We start from the raw sequence: 20440 nt of genomic DNA on the forward strand, positions 1-20440 counted from the left end.
TGAGACAGAGCACACAGTTTGTCATGCTATAAGGCTCTCTATTAGGAATTGTTTCACAGCACTGCCATCGCTTCTCCAAAGACAGTCATGAAACACCTTACATTTAGAGGGTCAGTACAATATCTCCATACAGTTATTTAGCTACATATAAACAGAAACTTGGTGCAGCAGAAAGAAGCCAGGAAATCAGTTACAGCTCCCTGATTCTCAGAATAGGTTTCCACACCAGCATAGGCTAGAGCAGCCTGAAAGCTGCTGTAATTTATACTAGCTGGCAATGGTTCCAGGAAACGCTACACAAATGGTGGACAACTGAAGTACAGCACATTCTGGATGTGGCTCTTCCTTATTCCAGAGACTTGGGGTGGCAACTGAGTTAGATAAGCTCATTTGGCCCCACCGAGAGCTCCCAAAAGCAAAGGGAATTCTCAGCTGGCCAAAATGGACTGCTTTCTTGGCTCTTTGCACTACTCCAGCAAAAGAAAACCTGGTTTGTATATTTAATAGTCTAATTTATATAAAATAATTTATTTACATCATTTTTTCAAAATTCACCAACCCAGAGTTTGGGTATATATACAAAAATTGATTAGTAAAGCAAACAAATTGGAATCCATGTCGAAAATATAAAACCTTCTTTCATCATGCAATACTGACCATTCAACACATAAAAAGCCTAGAAAATGAGCTTTGAAATGGGTCCTGAAGGTCAACAAATTCCCAACTTCTGCACCAGTATAAACAGCTACACATGAAAAAGGAAGGTTATTTACTTCTCATGTTCTCCTAATATATTGTCTCTACAGATCCATACTCATGGAAGTTTGCGTTTAGGCTCCAAGTGTCCTGAAATCTTTGAAAGTCACAATTGCTGAGCCCATTAGGACACCCCCCTACCTACAGAATTGAACACACTTGGTAAAATTATAAAAGCAGGCAATCCCAAACCCTTCTGTTCTTTTTCCTAAGATTCCACGGGGGCAGGGAACGAGGTTGAGCAAATATGGCTCTACAGAGGAAATACACTCAAAACCTGTCTCTGTAGAGCCTGAATCTTGAGAGACTGTTTATCAATTTCTGGTCCAGATTCAGCAAAGCATATAACCACAGGCTTAAGCCCAGTGGAATGGATTGAATGCTGAAGAGAGATGGATTTAAGCACTAGCTTAAACTTAATCATGTACTTAAATATTTTGCTGAATCAGGGCTTCTTTGAGGGAGAGAGCAGGCTTTTGAACAGAGATTGAAGGACTGCCCATCTGAAATGAGCATCTGATCTCGTTTAAATATCTACAAAATAATGGTGAGTAAAGGTGTAACTTGCAGAACTCCCACAAGTTTCAAAGACACATGTCTCAGCAAGCTGTAATAGCTGTCTAGCTCATGTAATAAGAGCTCTAAAGCCATCTGGTAGTGAATAATGGATTTTCAATTTTCTGGCATTCTGAAAAATTGGGGAAAAAAGGTGTTTTGGGTCAGCCCATAAAAGAAATTTTTTCAAAAATTTCAGCAAATTGATATATTGAAAAAAGTTTGTTTAGATTTGGAGCATTTTTAAAATTTCTAAATTAAACAAAATTAAAGGAAATTTCAAACCAAAAAGTTGGTTTGGTTTCTTTAACTAGAACAATTTGGTGAAATCAACAAATTTGTGAAATGGTTAGGAATTGCCAAATCTGCATTTTTTTCCAAATAAGTTTTGGTCAAAAATATTTGACCAGCTCTAAATTGGGATAGCTGCCTGGTGGTGTCAATGCAGAGTCAAATCCACTTTGATAATTTCTTAACAATTCTCTTGAATATGTAAACAAATAATAAGAAGCATGACATAAGAAAGGTTTCATTTTGTGGTAGAATATACGCTTATTTGCAACAGTTATTGCTTTAAATGGTCTTGGAACTCACACTATTGAGTCACATGCTCCCAGGAGTGGGTTCTAAAGAAGCAACTCTCAGAAGAGAACTATTAGCTTCTGTGTTGAAAAAGAAGTAGGACAGATTGCCTAAGGGCCAAATCTAAAGAAAGAAGGAACCATCCAATCAACATTCAGACAAATGCACTCAAAAAAGACATGTTCAAAAGGACTGTTATGGAATTAATGGAAACCTCAGACCCAGGGTGTAGTAAATTTAAAAAAAAACATTTTGCTTTAATCTCAAAAAATTACAGTGTCAGAGTGCAATATAGATTTTTAAGCTGGTATTTTTACGTATTCAACTTTTTAACAGTATAAAGAAATTTTAACAACATTAGATCTTTAGAAACAATATGACTAAAGAAAACAAACAGAAATAATTCAATATTGTTTTAAATAATGAATAGCACAGTTAATGCTTAATTCTATACATTTTATACTGTTCTGTATATTTCACAGAACAAACTTTATTTTATTTCACTGTAACAAACTTTATTTTACAAGATTAAACACATAAGCAGAATGGGTTTTTTTTTGTTTGTAGCTTGTTTTTTGTGACTCTGGCTGTAGCTTACTCCTTAGGAACTGAGTGATTGATCAATACTTGTATATATTTTCTTAACATTTAGATTAAAATTTCTCTACTGATAAATTTCAAATTACTAGTGTGTATTAACCATAATTCTTATGCAAAAACTATTAAAGATGCCACAAAGTTAGCATAACAATGCTAATTGAATAAAGGTGATTATACAATATCTTCCATTCTAATTCTGGGAAACACATACAATCATTTTTTTCCCCCTTCAGAACACAGAAAACTGTAGATGTTGGAATCTAATGGCATCTTCCAGCAAATAAGCATTATTAAGATAACCCCAAAACCAGAAAAATAATCTGTACTTTCTTAAAATCAACTGTGATGGTTGACTCTCCCTTTTCTACTCTCTCTCATACATAATAATGCCACATGAATAAGCAGCTGATTTGTAGTTATTCAGCATCTGACATCATATATTCAAATGCCATCCTCATTCAAATTTCCATCAGCTTTTGGATCCTTACTATGGATGTCAAAACACTAAGACTGTCATGTTAGCTGTCATATACAGCATTTCCTGAACTTTAAATTTTAAAACTATTTTCAGTATTTCAGATATACTGGAAAGGCTGCAGAAGGAAAACAAATGGTCTTGTTTCTATAATTATTTATCAGTCATGTAGAATGAAACAGTAGTGATCTGCCTGATAACATTACTAAGGAAATGAAAAATCAACAGTGGCTAACCTACAAAAATCTCAACTTCTGTAAATGACCTTACTTCTGATTATGGGTTCACTGTTTTACAACACTATAGTCCCAGAAGACTGCATTTTTGGAGATAAAGCTTTCAAGAAACTAATGGATTCCTTGCTGTCAGCAAGAAGGCACTTCTGTTTTACAGTGAGATTTGGAAGTATACTGATGGCATTTGTCTTTGAATTTCATAGGAAATAATCATTCAAACCCTTGACGATTTTTACCTTACTCCTGGGAAAATCAGAGCCTGCACATTAAAGAAAGGAATGTGAGAGTGTTATTTTCCACCCACCTTTTTTTGCCATTTCAAAAGCTTTTATTAGAGTTTTGATGGCCTGTTGGTGTTCTGTATTTTCTAGCATTTTGCCTGCTAGTAAAGTGTAAATTCTCCAGAGATGCTTAGAGGCCAGTGAGTTGTAAGTGTGGCCTGTCTCATCCTTCCACATCCGTCCCAGTGTCAATTGATGGAATGTTTCATAATGCTCAGCAGCTTTCATGAACTGACCTGAAAAACACAACTAATTCATAAATATAAGCAGTATACTTAACAAAATATTCCAAAACATTTTGCATATTATCATTTTCTTACAAAAGAAATTGTTTCTAACTTCACTTCACAAAGGTTTCAATAATCATCAACCCGTAACTTAATAAAAATATGAATAATGGAAAAAGTATTCCACATCTTACAGGTATCAGTAAGTCATCTTTACCTTCAGTTCACAGTTTGTTGACCAAGCTACAAGTTACTTACTAGTAAATGTAGTTTTTGAGTAGGTTGCCTGTATAGATCCACAATGTTAAGAAGCAGAAGTCAGAATCTTCTAGAAAGTAGAAGCCATACCTTGTGGGTATGATATTTTAAAATCAAGTGTGTGTAAAGGACCACAGTCCAGATCCTAAGCTGAAAGATTCTGAAGGAGTAAGAAAGGAGTAGAAGGTAGAATTTTTCAAATGTGCTCTAAGATCTTCGGTTACTGAAACGCTGATAAGGTAAACACAAGTTTGAAGATAAAGTCTAATCCATTTCAACAATCTGAGTGGATTTTCTCCCTTACAGGATTTATATACAGATGCAGCCTAGTAGATTTACAATTAATTTAGTCCTCCCAAGATAGTAATTCAAAGCCTCCTTAACTTCTAATTTATGGAGACTAGCTTTCCCTGGGTAAAGAATGGGCTTCCAGAAATGCTAGGAGACAGGTAGATTGGTTCAGAAGGAGCTTTAAGGTAATTTTAGTAAAGAATTTATAGTTTGGACAAAGTACCATTTTATACCAGTGAATGCTGTGTAACAAAGGCCAGTCATCAAGGATTGCTCCTCACTAAATCTTCTGATTGAAGTTATTGCCATGACAACATTGTCTTCAAAGATAGATGGTAAAGGGGACAATCTTCAAGAAGTTTAAATATGGAATTTCACGAGCTTTGTTAAAGCAATTTAAGTCCCACGTAAGCAATGGCTCATACACAGATAGGAAGATACGTACGAGTTCTTTCAAAAACTTCAACTGTTGGATGTATGAAGACTCAAAATCAGAAATTGATACAGTTAAGTTGATACAGCTTCAAAATGAATCTTGACTGTGATTACAGTCAATCCAGGGAAGCGGACCATCTACTGATAGCCTAATATAACAGGTGTTGTGACAAATAGAGGAAGACTTATTAAAGACCCATAACAATATCTATCTTCCATTTCAAAGCATGAGTCTTCCTTGAGGAAACTTTACAACCTCTATCACAGTCTGGTGAACTGCTCAGGGACAGTCAAAATCAAAAGTCAACATGATACCACACTCCAAACTGCTAGGTTCAGAGACTGGAGATTAAGCTGTCCTTGGTTCTGGGACAGACGACTATGAAAATTAATTGGAGACTCTGACTCAACGAGCTGGATATAGAGTTTTATGCACTTGGCTAGTCTCTGACACAACTCACTTCCCTCTTTGTTTTTTCCCCCAAAGTCCATGAACAAATGGCTTGGACTTTTGAAAGGGCTGGAGTCTTTTCAGGTAATAGTGCAAAGCTTTTTTGCCATTCAATTTATGCAACCTAATTTCACCAGATGTATTATGGAGGGAAAAGACTGGCAGACATGTGGTTTCATTCAGGGGAAACTAAAAAGAAAAAAAACCACCTTCAGGAGAAACAATTTCTAGGGACAGGAAGAGGTGACAAGCAAGTCATCCAAGGAAGGTTGAAGGTGAATCTAATGTACTTGTTCCTCCTCAGATTCTGAGATGTTATCTCTTAGATGGACAGATTCAGGTGCACTTCCAGATTCAGTATGCTTTTCTATTGTCTGTTTAGGATGTTTGGAGCTATAGGATATGGTGGTTCTGTTCTCCCATAAAATCTCATATTTGAGGGACTCCCTTGAGAGCATTCCTGACAGAGCGGAAATTGAAGTAATATATTCCACATACCCCACTGGCCTTTGAACTAGCCATAAGGGCCCTGTCCTGACATTTTTGTTGCCAGAATTCGATAAGCACCAAAATACAGAGGCAGACTGTGCTTTCTGGTATCATTCAGATGGAATTAGGTGAAAATGCATCTAAGTGTGGTTCCATTACAGAGACAAAAAAAGAAGCCAAGATTGAAAACACAAGTAACTCAATCTGGTTACAGAAGAAAAAGAGTGAAGATGCTAAACAGAAAATAAAAAGAAATATAAGTTTAGAAATAGGCTGGGAATTTCCTAAGCAAAGAAAAAGTGAAAGGTTTTGACTTAACAGGCCTGGGATTTGTCTACTTGAGAATCACTTTGCAATACTACCCAGTTGCAATCAGCAGAAGAGTTCAAAGTGAAGTCCTCTTGGATATAAATGGGAAGTTACTGTTAGTAGTACATTTCATTTTTTGGAATTGACTCCTAACTCCAAAATAACCTGAAATTGCTCATCTTCACCTGCAAGGCTTATCCGTTCTCTGAAGCATTTCAGTACAGACAGTCAAAAGCTTGGGGAGACTAAAATCTTCAGGGTGATGGGGAATCAATTTATTTATTCTGTCTGGCTAGTTGGTTCAGTTTGAGTTGGTGTATTTAGTTGGATTGGCTCCTGTATTTTAATTTTAAGTGTTGTGTTATTTTTGTTTTTTATTATTGTTGTTGTCTATTTTATTTGTTGCACAAGTAGCTAGAGCTTGAATAGGCATTTTTGTAAGAACTCAAAAATAAATAAATAGATAAAAATTATGGAAAGTATTAGGAGGAAAGGAAGCTGGTTACACAGCATCTCTGCATTAAAAGTTAGGATTTATTTTTATATCAATTCAATTACAGGAAGGGTAGCTTAAAAATGATTTTTACTGTCATTTGAGAAAAGAAAGAGAGAGATAGAGAAAAGAAGAAGAGGGACAGACAGTGGGAAGGATCCTCAAGAATATTTTGTAGAAGGGAAAGGATATCCCATATATCTACCTGAGATTCCATGAAGAAAAATTATTGCTTCCAGACAATCTATAGCACATATTTTCAAAATGTTACACAGGAAATTATTTAATTAATTTCCATTGTTATTGTTAACAAAAGTAACCGCATGTCTAATTTCCCCAAGCAATGTGCTCAGAAGTTATCCCCATGTGACTCAAACTTGAATTTTGAGAAATACTGATACTTTCTCTCATTTAACCAAATGAGTCAGAATCACAAATGTAATTCTTATAAAATATATAGAAGTACTACAAAAATGTTATAATTTCCTGGGGCCCCAGGACAAGGCATCAAAAAGCTATCAGTAATCAATTCATCTTAATAATTGGAAGGAAGTGGTATAACTACATATCTTCTACAGTAGGAGACCCATTCTAAACAATTATATTCATACAAAGCATCATTCATCCACTAAATAAATTAAATATTATAAATCATTACTATTTTCATTCTAACTAGATATACACACACTAAGGTTTGTGTTATAGTTTTTCAATGGAAGGAAAGTGCACTTTTGAATAAAACTATTTGACCAAAAGCCCACAAAAAAGAGAATCCATCCATTCATTTAAAGAACAAAAGTCAACATGATATAAACTTACAAGCATGGTAGACAAACATTTTATATTTCTGAATATTATCCAAGTCTTCCTTTACAAATCTCCTTCCTACAAAATACTCCAAAAGTTTATATATGTTATATCACAGCAGATATCTTAGATAAATATTAACCAAAGAAGGATGTATATGATCACTACCATTTTCCATTTTTTAAGTAGAAAGATTGACTAGATATTAACACAAATGGGTTTAAATGTGAAGCTACCATAAAAGCAGGCACATAAATGTAATTCTCCCAACCGCTATTTTGATGCACATTTTTGATTCCATGAATATTTTATGAAATGGCCAGACTAAAGCCATATAACATTCCTGCATTACTGATGCTTGCGCCCGTAAGCTACAAACATTAGAGGCATGATTGAGTGCATTAAAATGAACTCATTCAGCAGTGCATTGATTACTTGAAGGAGAAAAAAAAAAAGGAAGAGTTACTCCCACTTAAGAAAACAGCACAGAAATCTTAAGTTTTCAATACAGAAATTAAAGACAGCAATTTGAATAATATTTAATATATAAATAAAGTGTGAATCTGTCTAGAGGTCTGTACATACAGAGATGACATTAATTAGGTGGGATGTTAATTAGGTCCAAAGATTGCTTCCGGTATTGTTCAGGTAATTTAGTATGTCACAATAAGATGCACTGACTGACCTGTTCTAGCTCCATGCCTCAGCAATATTGAGAGTACCTAATTATTTCCTTTTCTATCAGCTGTATATTTGTACAATGAAAATAATACAGTATAAAAAACTGTATGAAAAAAATTGGCAGGTCTGTAATGCACATTTCTCAGCAATACTAGTACATTTGTTGGGACTTTAGCAAAATATCCACTTTAGTCTAAAACAACCTGTTTAAAGGAACAATAAAACTTTATGTATATTATATTGCATTTTAATCTAAAACCAGTGGGCATCTTTTGTAATAAATTATTATACTGTACAATGTACACATAAAATCTGCTAGAAGCAATATTTAGTGGTAGCAAAAAAAGAAAAATGTTATTGCCAATTTTAAAAGATATTGGCTTCCATTTCAATTTAACTGCTTGAACTATTGATATTATTTTTAGTTTCATATATACAATTATGATAATTATGGTTGCACTATTCATGCTGAAATAGTTATGGATGTGTCACAGTTTCCAATATAAGCCACTATTTACGGAGGCTTTATAAATCTTCAGTGGAGATTTGTTGGAAGATGAAATAAACAGCATACAAAATGATAAAACAAGGCCCTAATTCAGCAAATAGATAGGCTAGACTGGACTCCTGAGGCAAAGTGGATTGTATTGAAATCAGTGGGACTCCTTACAGGCTCCATAATCCCCAGAGTACAGAAAGAAAAAGGACTTCCTATGGTCAAAGGACATTAATCTCAAGAGAGAGCCAAAGGCTTTGTGAGAGCAGAAGCAGCAGCCTGGAGGCCTGAAAAGTGACTACAGAGGAAAGACTGGGCAGCAAACAGCCTGAAAGCTAGCACTGGAGGGCTGAGACTTACTACCAGGGGAGCAGCAATAGCCACGGCAGGGGGAAGCAGGGCAGCAGCCTGCAAGAAGCATGACGTGGAGGGGTTACAGGACTCTTATAGTTATACCACTGTACTGAACTATCCTTCAGTGCTGGTTTAGGAACTGTTGGTTTAACCTTTTGTGTTGTAATTTAAAGTAATTGTTCCAATGGTATTTGCTAGGCTTGTTGATTAATCGCAGTTAACTCATGCAATTAACTCAAAAAATGTAACTGTGATTAAAAAAATTAATTGCAATGTTAAACAGTAGAATACCAATTGAAATTTATTAAATATTTTGAGTGTTTTTCTACATTTTAAAATATATTGATTTCTATTACCACACAGAATACAAAGTGTACAGTACTCACTTTATATTAGTTTTTATTACAAATATTTGCACTGTAAAAATGATAAAATAAATAGTATTTTTCAATTCACCTCATACAGGCACTGTAGTGAAATCTCTTTATTGTGCAAGTGTAACTTACAAATGTAGATTTTTTTGTTGTTACATAACTGCACTCAAAAACAAAACAATGTAAAACTTTAGAGCCTGCAAGTCCACTCAGTTCTACTTCTTGTTCAGTCAATCGCTAAGACAAACAAGTTTGTTTAGCCTATCTGGCACGTAAATACCTCTCTTGACGGGAGAGGTATTTACGTGCCAGATATGCTAAACATTCATATGCTCCTTCATGCTTGAGCCACCATTCCGGAGGACATGCTTCCATGCTGATGATGTTCATTAAAAAAACAGTGTGTTAATTAAATTTGTGACTGAACTCCTTGGGGGAGAATTGTATGTCTCCTGTTCTGTTTTACCTGCATTCTGCCATATAGTTCATGTTATAGCAGTCTCGGATGATGACCCAGCACATGTTGTTTGATTTACGAACACTGTCACTGCAGATTTGACAAAACGCAAAGAAGGTACCAATGTGAGATTTCTAAAAATAGCTACAGCACTCGACCCAAGGTTTAAGAATCTGAAGTGCCTTCCAAAATCTGAGATGGACAAGGTGTGGAGCATGCTTTCAGAAGTCTTAAAAGAGCAACATTTTGATGCGGAAACTACAGAACCCGAACCACCACAAAAAAATCAACCTTCTGCTCGTGGCATCTGACTCAGATGATGAAAATGAACATGCATCAGTCTGTTCTGCTTTGGACCGTTATCGAGCAGAACCTGTCATGAGCATGGACGCATGTCCTCTGAAATGGTGGTTGAAGCATGAAGGGACATATGAATCTTTAGCACATCTGGCACGTAAATATCTTGCAAGGCCAGTTACAACAGTGCCATGTGAACACCTATTCTCACTTTCAGATGACACTGTAAACAAGAAGTGGGCAGCATTATCTCCTGCAAATGTAACCAAACTTGTCTGCCTGAGCGACTAGCTGAAGTAGGACCAAATGGACTTGTAGGCTCTAAAGTTGTACATTGTTTTATTTTTGAATGCAGGGTTTTTTTGGTACATAATTCTACATTTGTAAGTTCAACTTTCATGATAAAGAGATTGCACTATAGTACTTATATTAGGTGAACTGAAATATACTATTGCTTTTGTTTTTTACAGTGCAAATATTTGTAATCAAAAATAAATATAAAGTGAGCACTGTACACTTTGTATTCTGTGTTGTAATTGAAATCAATATATTTGAAAATGTAGAAAACATCCAAAAATATTTAAATAAATGGTACTCTATTATTGTTTAACAGTGCAATTAATCACACGATTAATCGTGATTAATTTTTTTAATCTCGCGATTAATTTTTTTAATCGCTTGACAGCCATAGTATTTGCACCTTTTTATTTCTGACACCCCTAGTAAAGGAATCATCTGTTACCAAAAAAAGTGTGTGTTTATGGGAACCCACCAACAGTTTAGGATTGCCACCAGTCCTATATTATGAGGTATGTCCTCTATTTAAATAAAAACTACCTGTCCCATACTAAATCATGCAGGATGCCTTTTATCCTGTATTTCAACCAAGAAGTGCTGCTGGTTGGCAATTTGACTTGGCATAGACGGTCGCAACACTGTATAGCAATCAAATTTAACCTGGCTGCCCCTCCATCATGCCTTAGAAGTTGAAAATGAATGATTTTTAGATTTAAGGCAATCTTAGCAACAATGGAAGACTGAGGAAAAAATTATTCAACTGACAGCCAGGCCACTCCCACTGGCCATCAGTCCCATTGAGAAGGCATCTCTAGAAGCAGTGTCTCCCCTGTCAATTACTAGGCGTAAATCCTGCCTCTAGAAAAGTTTATATAATGTGGTGAGAAATGCAGGCCCAGTTGCAGTAGACCAAGACCTTGTGAAGTTTTGAAGCAAAAAAAATCTGTTTCTGAGCATGCAGCTTTGAATGAAGCTTCATCTCATTACTACTCATTAAGCAGTAAATAATTAAAATACCCTGGAAAAGACAGGTAAAATACAAGCAGCAATGTCAGTAATAGACATGAAAGAGAAGAGGGGAAAAATGAATTAAAAAAGCAATGAAATAATTCATATGAAGTTTTAATAAAGTTTCATTTGTGGTCTTGTTTAAAGATATATCAGACTTTAGGGATGTAACCTAATTACATTTTTATTCTGAGTTCTACTCAAAGACCTTGGACTTTGAATCTTTAACATAGATCAAACATAGTTTAATTTACTTGTGACTATCAATATTTTAAAAAGATCTCTTCATTAAATTCTATAGTCTTAGAAACATGTACATAAAGCAGAGAGCAATACTTGATGCTACAAAAATGTTAACAATTAACTTATAGAAAAAATAAGGATTATATATTTTAATTCATTTGAATTATAGCAAGTTTTTAAAATATTTAATTCATTTTACCTAAGTTAAAAAAGTTTCTAATAAATTACTTTCTGCAGTTCAATTTAATTTTTAAAATATAAAATAACTAAAGAAGTTTTTGAACTCATCTCAGGAACTCTGTCTTCAATTAAAAGTTATAACCCCAAATGCCTGAAGAGTCAAAAATAAGACTGTTTATGCGTAGGCCATAAAACTTTTATGGAACATGTAAATTATGATTATTAGAGTTTGCACTAATGCATTACTGTGATTGACTTGAAGAGGTTTTCACTACAATATATGAATAGAATTAGTTTGTCTCCTGCCCCTAAAAATTCTACTAAAATGAAGAGACTCTCTGTAATGTGAAAATCAGATCCGTTTATCTTTTCTTAAGATTAGAACTGTAAAGGATACGCTTACTTTATTGCATTAAAGAAGTATAAACATACAGGGAAGTTAGATTCATTGAAAAGAATAGAATGATAAGAGTTTTGAATATTTTTTTTTTTTTTACAATAGTCCTTTGGGAGTATCTGCGGGAGCACTTAATTCAAAACATTCACAGTGCCCGCCAGTATTTTTTTCCTCTTACAAGAATAAACATTAATAAGATGTACTATATTTCTCCATCAATTCAATTTGCAATTTTCTCCTCCATGCTGTATGTTCAGGAGTTACTCTCAGATTTTATTAGATTGTATTAATTTGAATTGAAAATACACAATCTCTGTAACATCAATTCAATCTGGTAACTGTCAGTTCAATATCAATAACAATATATTATTTCTATGTAATAATATGCTGTTCTCTTTATATGGAAACTACATCCTGCATTTGGATGGGGATAGACTCAATTATCTAATAAGCCTTTTCAATCTGTCTAGTCTTCAGATCTGTCAATCTGGATTTATAGGTGCTTCCCTCTGGCCATTGACTGGCAGGGAAAAGCAGCAGCATCTGAAGACCTTTTCTCCTACTGTACTACTTCTTAAGCCTCTGATGCCACACTCTCCAGTCAAGTGCTTCCTTAGCTATCTGACACATTAACTTCTCATGCAACTAGAACAATAAAACAGCTATTGTATAAAATAATGAAGTTGTAGAATAATTTAGAAACAGTGGGTTTTTTTATATGATTACATAAAATCAATGTTTGGTAGGATTCCAAATGATGAGATCTGATGAGCAAAACTCGTTCTTTTACAGGAAGGAAAAGTCAATTTTCTGCCTTTCAGATCCTCTGATGTACATAAAAATCTTTAAATAGCAGTACGCGTATGAACCTAAAGACAGGAGTTAGTGATATTTCTCGACTGACTACCTAAGATAATTGTGGGATCTGACAGGGCCACTACATGAAGCCTATAATGTTTGGAAAGGCATGAAATGGTCTTCAGAACTAACCTACTAATAGTTCTCCTCTTTTTTTGCTCAAAAGGTAGCTTGGACAAATGGGCTTTAATTACTAATCTCAAAAATTTTCCTTCCCAGGAAATGTAATGTAGGAAAATGCACCTGGTAAATCACTGAGTTATGAAATATATGGAAACTCTTTTCCCTGTTTTGCTTTCCTAACCTAACCTGGCCAGCCAAGATAATAGTATCTGGTTCCCAGTGGATATTAATCTTTTTTTAAATAAAGATTAAAAGACTAAAATACATGCTACATGGAAAATTCTTCATAAAAATACAATTACTAGTATATTATGCAATAAATAGATAATGATAAATAAAAATTCAAATAGTCATATTTCTTCATAATCAAATTGTGAGTTACAATAATATTTAAGAACTAAACATATTACATGTGACCTAGACTAGTGTATTTATTAAAGGCTTACAAATTAGAAAATTTATATTATTTTCCAGTTACAACACCCAAGATTATAAGAACCTGCAAAATACTATACTCACCATCACTTAAAATATTACAAGTGCAATAGTTGCCATTAAAAAGTTAGCATTTGAGTGGTATATGAGATCATCTGTTTTCCTCCTTTATTTAGCAAAGGAGGTATACCTGATAACCAGAACTGGTTGAAACGTTTCTGATGGAACAGTTTTTCATGAGAGAATACTGATTTGATGAAATAGAAGTGTTCTGTCAAAATTTATAGCAGGAAACTGAAATAAAACATTTAATTTCATTAAGGTTGAAATCCTTTATTAATTTTGATTTTATAATTGCAATGTTCAAGGTTTATAATATTACATAATATACAAGCCAACTTGTATATTATATTTGAAATTATAATATAACAAAAGTCAAAATGATAAAATCAAAATTAATGTTGAAAAAATAATCCAAAATTTCAACTTTTCATTCCAATTCAGAATGAAACCAAATTTCAAAATCTCAGAATTTCCTGTGGAATGAGAATTCCAGTTTTCAACTGGCTCTACTGATATCTGAGGGCAAATGTTTCTTTTTAATGGCTTATTTTGTATATCAAAAACTTTAATGCCACAGGAAACAGTGTAAAAGTGAATATTTTTGAATAGCTCTTCATTGTTTTAAGACTGAAGACAAAATCATATACCTTCTCAAAGTGAAAGTCCAGAAACTATTTCCCAAGGAATATTCTTTCTGATCCTTTTAAACTTAAGAGTTTAAAACAAAGAGATATTAGAAGTGTTGCTGTGTCCATTTTTTCTTAATAGCAAGATATCCCTTGTAAGTCAATCCAAATCACTACATTGTATAGACATTTTTGAAAAAAGGCATTTTTGCATTCTAAAAAAGTGAAACTAAAACATGCTGTGACAAATAAAGTGTGGGGATAGCTTCCTTTGATGGATACCCAGCCAGCCAGTTAACTGTAAAATCCCTGTTGGTAGCTGTTCTTTACTCGCTTTATTTTTAAAGGGTTAAAAATTCCCCCAGGTAAAGAAAAAGAGCTAGTGAACAGGAGTGGCTAACAGGGGAGTTTGGCGAGGGACTTCTCCAGGTGAAGGAGGAGCGATTGCGGGACCCTTGGGGTAAGTTTGCGTGACTGAAATATACCATGTGGTCTGCTGTTTTGGGGACCGTGTGCTGACCGTGTGTGCGCTGAGCCTAGTGGCCTGCTACGCGAGGCTGAGAGCTAGGAGCTTCTTGACGAAGCATCCAATCAACCCTTAACCGGGGGCAGGGCTACTCAGGCAGAGCAGGGCTTTAAAAAGTCTGCTCCTAAGCGACCAGAGGAACTAGCGAAGAAGAGCGGCTAACAGGGGAGTTTGGCGAGGGAGTTTACAGGGGGAGTGTGAGCAGGGGAAGTTTGCACTTAAAGGTAAAAAACACCACTTGATAAAAACAAAGCGCCAACAAGGGAACAAGCTTCGGGAGTAAAAAGAGAATGCAGGCAGAAGTCCAGCAACAGAGTGGGAGCTACCCAGTTTATTGTACCCAATGAAGCATGCATGATTACCCGCCCTATGGGGTGGTGGCATATGTATGCATTCGGTGCAAAGAGCTCCTGGCCCTCAGAGACAGTGTACAACTTTGGAGGCCAAGGTGGCTGAACTGGAGGAGCTAAGGGAGACAGAGAGATACATAGATGAGACTTTCTGGGACACAGTAGAATGGTCCCACCCCCCGTCCCACAGCCTCTGTGCTGTTGAGGAGGATGAAAGCCTCAGGGAAGGAGAACATCCAACTGGAGCAGAGGGAAACGATCCCATAGTTGGGACCCTCCTCCCAAATGATGTTGTGGTATCCTCTCACACTGAGGATACTTCTCCAGGGGAGGGAACTCCAGTTATTAGGAAGAGACAGGTATTAGTCATGGGCGATTTGATCATTAGAATCATAGATAGCTGGGTTTGTGATGATCGGGAGAACCGCATGGTGACTTGCCCGCCTGGTGCGAAGGTTGTGGATCTCTTGAGACATCTAGATAGACTTATGTGTAGTGCTGGGGAGGAGCCTGTGGTCGTGGTATATGGATGTACCAATGACATGGGGAAGGATAAGAGAGCAGTCCTGGAGGCCAAATTTAGGCTGCTAAGTAAGAGATTGAAGACCAGGACGTCCATGGTAGCATTCTCTGAAATGCTTCCAGTTCCACGTGCAGGGCCAGTTAGATAGGCAGAACTGCAGGGTTTCAATGCGTGGATGAGAAGATGGTGTAGGGAGGAGGGGTTTAGATTTATTAGGAACTGGGGAAGCTTTTGGGAGATGGGGAGCCTATACAGGAAGGATGGGCTCCGCCTAAATCAAAACAGAACCCCGATTGCTGCCTCTTAAAATTAAAAAGGTCATAGAACAGTTTTTAAACTAAGGGCTGGAGGAAAGCCGACAGGGGCGGAGGAGCATGTGGGTCGGACATCCCTTAGGGGAGGATCTATAAATGGAGATTCCCTATGTCCAAATAAGGAGGAGAGGATGGAAAATGATAAAATACAGGGAGGATTTGAAGAGAAACAGTCAAATGAAAAAAAGTCCCGTTCAATTACGTCATGCAATAGGGGACAGCCAAAAAATGACAAGTTTTTAAAATCTTATATACCAATGCTAGAAGTCTAAATAATAAGATGGGTGAACTAAAGTGCCTAATATTAAATGAGAATATTGATATAATAGGCATCACAGAAACCTGGTGGAATGAGGATAATCAATGGAACACAGTAATACCGGGGTAGAAAATATATCGGAAGGACAGAACAGGTCGGAGGGGGAGTGGAACTATATGTGAAAGAAAGCGTAGAATCAAATGAAGTAAAAATCTTAAATGAACTAAATTGTACGATTGATAGTAATTCCATGCTTAAAAAATAAGAATATAGCAGTAGGGCTATATTACAGACCACCTGACCAGGATGGCGTTAGTGACTCTGAAATGCTCAGGGAGATTAGAGAGGCTATTAAAATAAAAGACTCAATAATAATAATAATAATCGGGGATTTCAACTATCCCCATATTGACTGGGTACATATCACCTCAGGAAGGAATGCTGAGGTAAAGTTTCTTGATACCTTAAATGGCTGCTTCTTGGAGCAGCTAGTCCTGGAACCCACAAGAGGAGAGGCAATTCTTGATTTAGTCCTAAGTGGAGCACAGGATCAGGTCCAAGAGGTGAATATAGCTGGACTGCTTGGTAATAGTGACCACAATATAATTAAATTTAACATCCCTGTGGCGGGGAAAACTGCACAGCGGCCCAACACTGTAGCATTTAATTTCAGAAAGGGGAACTACACAAAAATGAGGTTAGATTTAGATTAAAAGGTATAGTACCAAAAGTAAAATCCCTGCAAGCTGCGTGGAAACTTTTTAAAGACACCATAATAAAGGTTCAACTTAAATGTATACCCCAATTTAAAAAACATAGTAAGAGAACCAGAAAAGAGCCACCATGGTTAAACAAAAAAGTAAAAGTGAGAGGCAAAAAGGCATCCTTTAAAAAGTGGAAGGTAAATCCTAATGAGGAAAATAGAAATGAGCATAAACTCTGGCAAATGAAGTGTAAAAATATAATTAGAAAGACCAAAAAAGAATTTGAAGAACAGTTAACCAAAGACTCCAAAAGTAATAGCAAAATTTTTTAAAAATATATCATAAGCTGAAAGCCTGCTGAACAACCAGTGGGGCCACTGGATGACCGAGATGCTAAAGGAGCACTCCAAGACAATAAGGCCATTGTGGAGAAACTAAATGAATTCTTTGCATCAGTTTTCACTGTTGAGGCTATGAGGGAGCTTCCCAAACCTGAGCCATTCTTTTTGGGTGACAGATCTGAGGTACTGTCCCAAATTGAAGTGTCATTAGAGGAGGTTTTGGAACAAATTGATAAACAAAACAGCAATAAGTCTCCAGGACCTGATGGTACTGACCCAAGAGTTCTGAAGGTTTCAGAGGAACAGCCGTGTTAGTCTGTATTCGCAAAAAGAAAAGGAGTACTTGTGGCACCTTAGAGACTAACCAATTTATTTGAGCATGAGCTTTCGTGAGCTACAGCTCATTTCATCAGATGCATACCGTGGAAACTGCAGCAGACTTTATATATACATAGAGAATATGAAACAATACCTCCTCCCACCCCACTGTCCTGCTGGTAACAGCTTATCTAAAGTGATCCACCTGTTGATCACTTTAGATAAGCTGTTACCAGCAGGACAGTGGGGTGGGAGGAGGTATTGTTTCATATTCTCTATGTATATATAAAGTCTGCTGCAGTTTCCACGGTATGCATCTGATGAAGTGAGCTGTAGCTCACGAAAGCTCATGCTCAAATAAATTGGTTAGTCTCTAAGGTGCCACAAGTACTCCTTTTCTTTTTAAGAGTTCTGAAGGAACTCAAATGTGAAATTGCAGGACTACTAACTGTCATCTGTAACCTGTCATTTAAATCAGCTTCTGTACCAAATGACTGGAGGATAGCTAATGTGACGCCAATTTTTAAAAGGGCTCCAGAAGTGACCCTGGCAACTACAGGCCAGTAAGCCTCACTTTAGTACCGGGCAAATTGGTTGAAGCTATCGTACAGAACAAAATTGTCAGGCACATAGATGAACATAATTTGTTGGGAAATAGTCAACATGGTTTTTGTAAAGGGAAATCATGCCTCACCAATCTACTAGAATCCTTTGAGGAGGTCAACAAGCATGCGGACAAAGCCTTTGACAAGGTCCCTCACCAAAGGCTCTTAAGCAAAATAAGCAGTCCTAGGATAAGACAGAAGGTTCTCTCATGGATTGGTAACTGGTTAAAAGATAGCAAACAAAGGGTAGGAATAAATGGTCAGTTTTCAGAATGGAGAGAGGTAAACAGTGGTGTCCCCCAGGGATCTGTACTGGGCCCAGTCCTATTTAACATATTCATAAACGTTCTGGAAAAAGGGGTAAACAGTGAGGTGGCAAAATTTGCAGATGATACAAAACTACTCAAGACAGTTAAGTCCCAGGAAGACTGCGAAGAGCGACAAAAGGATCTCACAAAACTGAGTGACTGGGAAACAAAATGGCAGATGAAATTAATGTTGATAAATGCAAAGTAACGCACATTGGAAAACAATGATGGGGTCTAAATTAGCTGTTACCACTCAAGAAAGAGATCTTGGAGTCATTGTGAATAGTTCTCTGAAATCATCCACTCAATGTGCAGCAGCAGTCAACAAAAAGAACAGAATTAGATAATACGACAGAAAATATCATATTGCCTCTATATAAATCCATGGTACTCCTACACCTTGAATACTGGCTGCAGATGTGGTCGCCCCATCTCAAAAAAGATATATTGAAATTGGAAAAGGTTCAGAAAAGGACAACAAAAATGATTAGGGGTATAGAATGGTTTCCCTATGAGGAGAGATTAATAAGACTGGGACTTTTCAGCTTGGAAAAGAGGCAACTAAGGGTGGATATGATAGAGGTCTATAAAATCATGAGTGGTATAGAGAAAGTAAATAAGGAAGTGTTATTTACTCCTTCTCATAATACAAGAACAAGGGGCCACCAAATGAAATTAACAGGTAGCAGGTTTAAAACAAACACAAGAAAGTATTTTTTCATGCAACACACTGTCAACCTCTGGAATTCCTTGCCAGAGGGTGTTGTGAAGGCCACTACTATAACAGGGTTCAAAAGGGAGCTAGATAGATTCATGGAAGATAGGTCCATCAATGGCTATTAGCCAGGATGGGCAGGAATGGTGTCCCTAGCCTCTGTTTGCCAGAAGCTGGGATTGGGTGACAGGGAATGGATCACTAGATGATAACCTACCTGTCTGTTCATTCCCTTTGGGGCACCTTCCATTGGCCACTGTCAGAGGACAGGATACTGGGCTTGATGGACCTTTGGTCTGACCCAATATGGCCATTCTTATGTAAGAAAAAGTGGGCACCTGACCAAAAGAGCCAATGGGAAGGCTAGAACTTTTTAAAATGGGGAAAGAAACTTTCCCTTTGTCTGTTCTCTCTGGGCTGGAGGGACAGAGCAGCAATGCTGTAAGCAGCTTAAGCCAGGTGTGATCATAAATCATCAGATCATACCTAGAACTACTTATCTGAACTCCAAATGTGTAAGTAGATCAGAATGTTTAACTAGACGGGATCAGGTTTATTTTCTTTATTTTGGCTTGTGGATCTCCTCTGTGCTAACCCCAGATGCTTTTGTTTGCTTGTAACCTTTAAGCTGAACCCCCAAGAAAGCTGTTTTGGGTGCTTCCATTTTGTCATTGTTTCTTTTAAGATCTAGCAAAAAGCCTAAGTGCCAGATGTATTTTTCCCCTTTTTGTTTTTAATAAAATTTACCTTTTTTAAGAACAGGATTGGATTTTTGGTGTCCTAAGAGGTTTGTGCATGTTGTTTGATTAGCTGATAGGAAATTAGCTGTGACTTTCTCAGCTCTTCCCAGGAGTGTGGGGTGTGAAAGGGCTTGAGGGTATGGGGAGGAATTCCCAAGTGCTCCTTCCTGGGTTCAAAGGTTTTTTTTTTTTTTGCATTTGGGTGCTGGCAGCATTTACCAAGCCAAGGTCAGAGAAAAGCTGTAACCTTGGGAGTTTAATAGAAGCCTAGAGTGGCAAGTATTAATTTTTAAAATCCTTGCGGGCCCCCACTTCTGCACTCGGAGTGACAGAGTGGGGATTCAGCCTTGACACATGCCATCACATAGAGATGTACACAGAATAAGGGCCAGATTCTAATACCGAACAGGAGTACTTGGAGAGTAAACTACTACTCATCATGAGGGTTTCAGAATCTGGACCTAAGCTACTTTGCAGCAGCACCAGCAGCAGTTCTCCGAATATTATCTATTATTTGTATAGTGGTGGCACCTAGGAACCCCAGCCATTGACCAGAACTCCAGGGTGCTAAGTGCAAAAATGATGGTCCCTGTCACAAAGGGC

The 20440-nt window shown here is 36.7% G+C and overlaps 1 protein-coding gene across 3 annotated transcripts in view; it reads right to left on the reverse strand.

Moving 5' to 3' along the window:
• The window catches only part of TTC29 (tetratricopeptide repeat domain 29), a 219935-nt gene that overhangs the window by 119833 nt on the left and 79662 nt on the right, over nt 1-20440 (reverse strand). For all 3 annotated transcript variants that reach the window (XM_075127723.1, XM_048847298.2, XM_075127724.1), the window contains exon 6: nt 3509-3721. In XM_075127723.1, the coding sequence (XP_074983824.1) occupies nt 3509-3721 (213 nt within the window). The remainder of the gene's footprint in view (nt 1-3508; nt 3722-20440) is intronic.

This window comes from Caretta caretta, chromosome 4 (assembly GCF_965140235.1).
Source record: "Caretta caretta isolate rCarCar2 chromosome 4, rCarCar1.hap1, whole genome shotgun sequence".
NCBI classification, from domain to species: Eukaryota; Metazoa; Chordata; order Testudines; family Cheloniidae; genus Caretta; species Caretta caretta.